The sequence below is a fragment of the Micropterus dolomieu genome, linkage group LG10 (genome assembly GCF_021292245.1).
Source record: "Micropterus dolomieu isolate WLL.071019.BEF.003 ecotype Adirondacks linkage group LG10, ASM2129224v1, whole genome shotgun sequence".
Lineage (NCBI taxonomy): Eukaryota > Metazoa > Chordata > Actinopteri > Centrarchiformes > Centrarchidae > Micropterus > Micropterus dolomieu.
In genome coordinates, this window is record NC_060159.1 from 11,817,352 (window position 1) to 11,819,014 (window position 1,663).

Below are 1,663 nucleotides of genomic sequence, written 5' to 3' on the forward strand. Positions count from 1 at the left end.
CCGCTAAAATAACGAAGGAGTGGCTTCACAACAACTCCGTGGCTGTTCTTGAATGGCCCAGCCAGAGCCCTGACTTAAACCCAATTGAGCATCTCTGGAGAGACCTGAAAATGGCTGTCCACCAACGTTTACCATCCAACCTGACAGAACTGGAGAGGATCTGCAAGGAGGAATGGCAGAGGATACCCAAATCCAGATGTGAAAAACTTGTTGCATCTTTCCCAAAACGACTCATGGCTGTATTAGATCAAAAGGGTGCTTCTACTAAATACTGAGCAAAGGGTCTGAATACTTATGACCATGTGATATTTCAGTTTTTCTTTTTTAATAAATTTGCAAAAATTTCTACATTTCTGTTTTTTTCTGTCAAGATGGGGTGCTGAGTGTACATTACTGAGAAATAAAATGAACTTTTTTGATTTTTGGAAAATGGCTGCAATGAAACAAAGAGTGAAAAATTGAAAGGGGTCTGAATACTTTCCGTACCCACTGTATATATTAAGTAGAAATGGTTCAAACCTAATCCTGAAGTTCACAAGGTTGGTCTCCGCAATAAGACGTAAAGACATAAGGATTCAAGATTAAAGAGAAGATTTTGTACCACAGTCTTTCTAAGCCAAAACGTTATCTATCAGTGGACTAAGAGGATGTTGAAGTCTAAAGTAATTCCTGGAGCTCTGCAAACTCTCAGCTTTCATTTAAATATACTTTTCTTCCAAATGATTGCAGCACTTGCTTTAGCACCTACTACAGCTCAACATGTGAGCTAAACCTGCAGGATCTATGTATTTTAATAAGTCTTACCAATGTCTGGAATTCATATATATTCATGACAAGACGCTTTGCAAATGTACACCAAGGCGGCCGAGCGGAAAAAGATAATTATTCAAAGATGAGCTCACGCACAATGGAAAGTGTTATAGGACAGCTGCTGTTCCTTAGGAACATTACTTTGGGCAATGTGATTTTTTATGCAAGAAAAAGAAACATTATGGGAATATGATTTCCTTCTCTGTAAAAACAACTCACCTCTGTAGGAGTCTGAGCAGATTTACGGTCTGTCTTCTGGACGTCCTTGCTTCCTCTTCTCTTTTGAGACTGTTGGTGTACAGTGAATTGAAAATTCATACATATATATATATATATACAGTGGGGGAAAAAAGTATTTGACCCCTTGCTGATTTTGCAGGTTTGCTCACTTACAAAGAATGCAACAATCTACAATTTTAATCATATGTACATTCTAACAGTGAAAGACAGAATCCCAAAGAAAATTCCAGAAAATCACATCATATGAATTTATAAAAATTGATGACCATCTGATGAGGAAAAACAAGTATATGACCCCCTACCAAACAGCAAGTATTCTGGCTCCTACAAGCCAGTTAGTCTTTCTTTAAGACACAGCCCCAATCCCAACCAATTATCTACATCAAATACACCTGCCTCACCTCGTTACCTGTATAAAAGACACCTGTCAACACCCAAACAACCAGCATCCAACATCACCATAATGGGCAAGACCAAAGAGCTTTCTACGGACATCAGGGACAAGATTGTTGATCTGCACAAGGCTGGGATGGGCTACAAGAGAATCGGAAAGCAACTTGGAGAGAAAAGATCAACTGTCGGTGCAGTTATCAGGAAATGGAAGAAGCACCAC

At 39.0% G+C, this 1,663-nt stretch overlaps 1 protein-coding gene across 1 annotated transcript in view; it reads right to left on the reverse strand.

The window, feature by feature from the left end:
- LOC123977274 (protein SOGA3-like) overlaps positions 1 to 1,663 on the reverse strand; it is a 9,517-nt gene that overhangs the window by 4,571 nt on the left and 3,283 nt on the right. Inside the window, exon 4 of the mRNA XM_046059842.1 lies at positions 1,030 to 1,098. Coding sequence (XP_045915798.1) covers positions 1,030 to 1,098 — 69 coding nt within the window. The remainder of the gene's footprint in view (positions 1 to 1,029; positions 1,099 to 1,663) is intronic.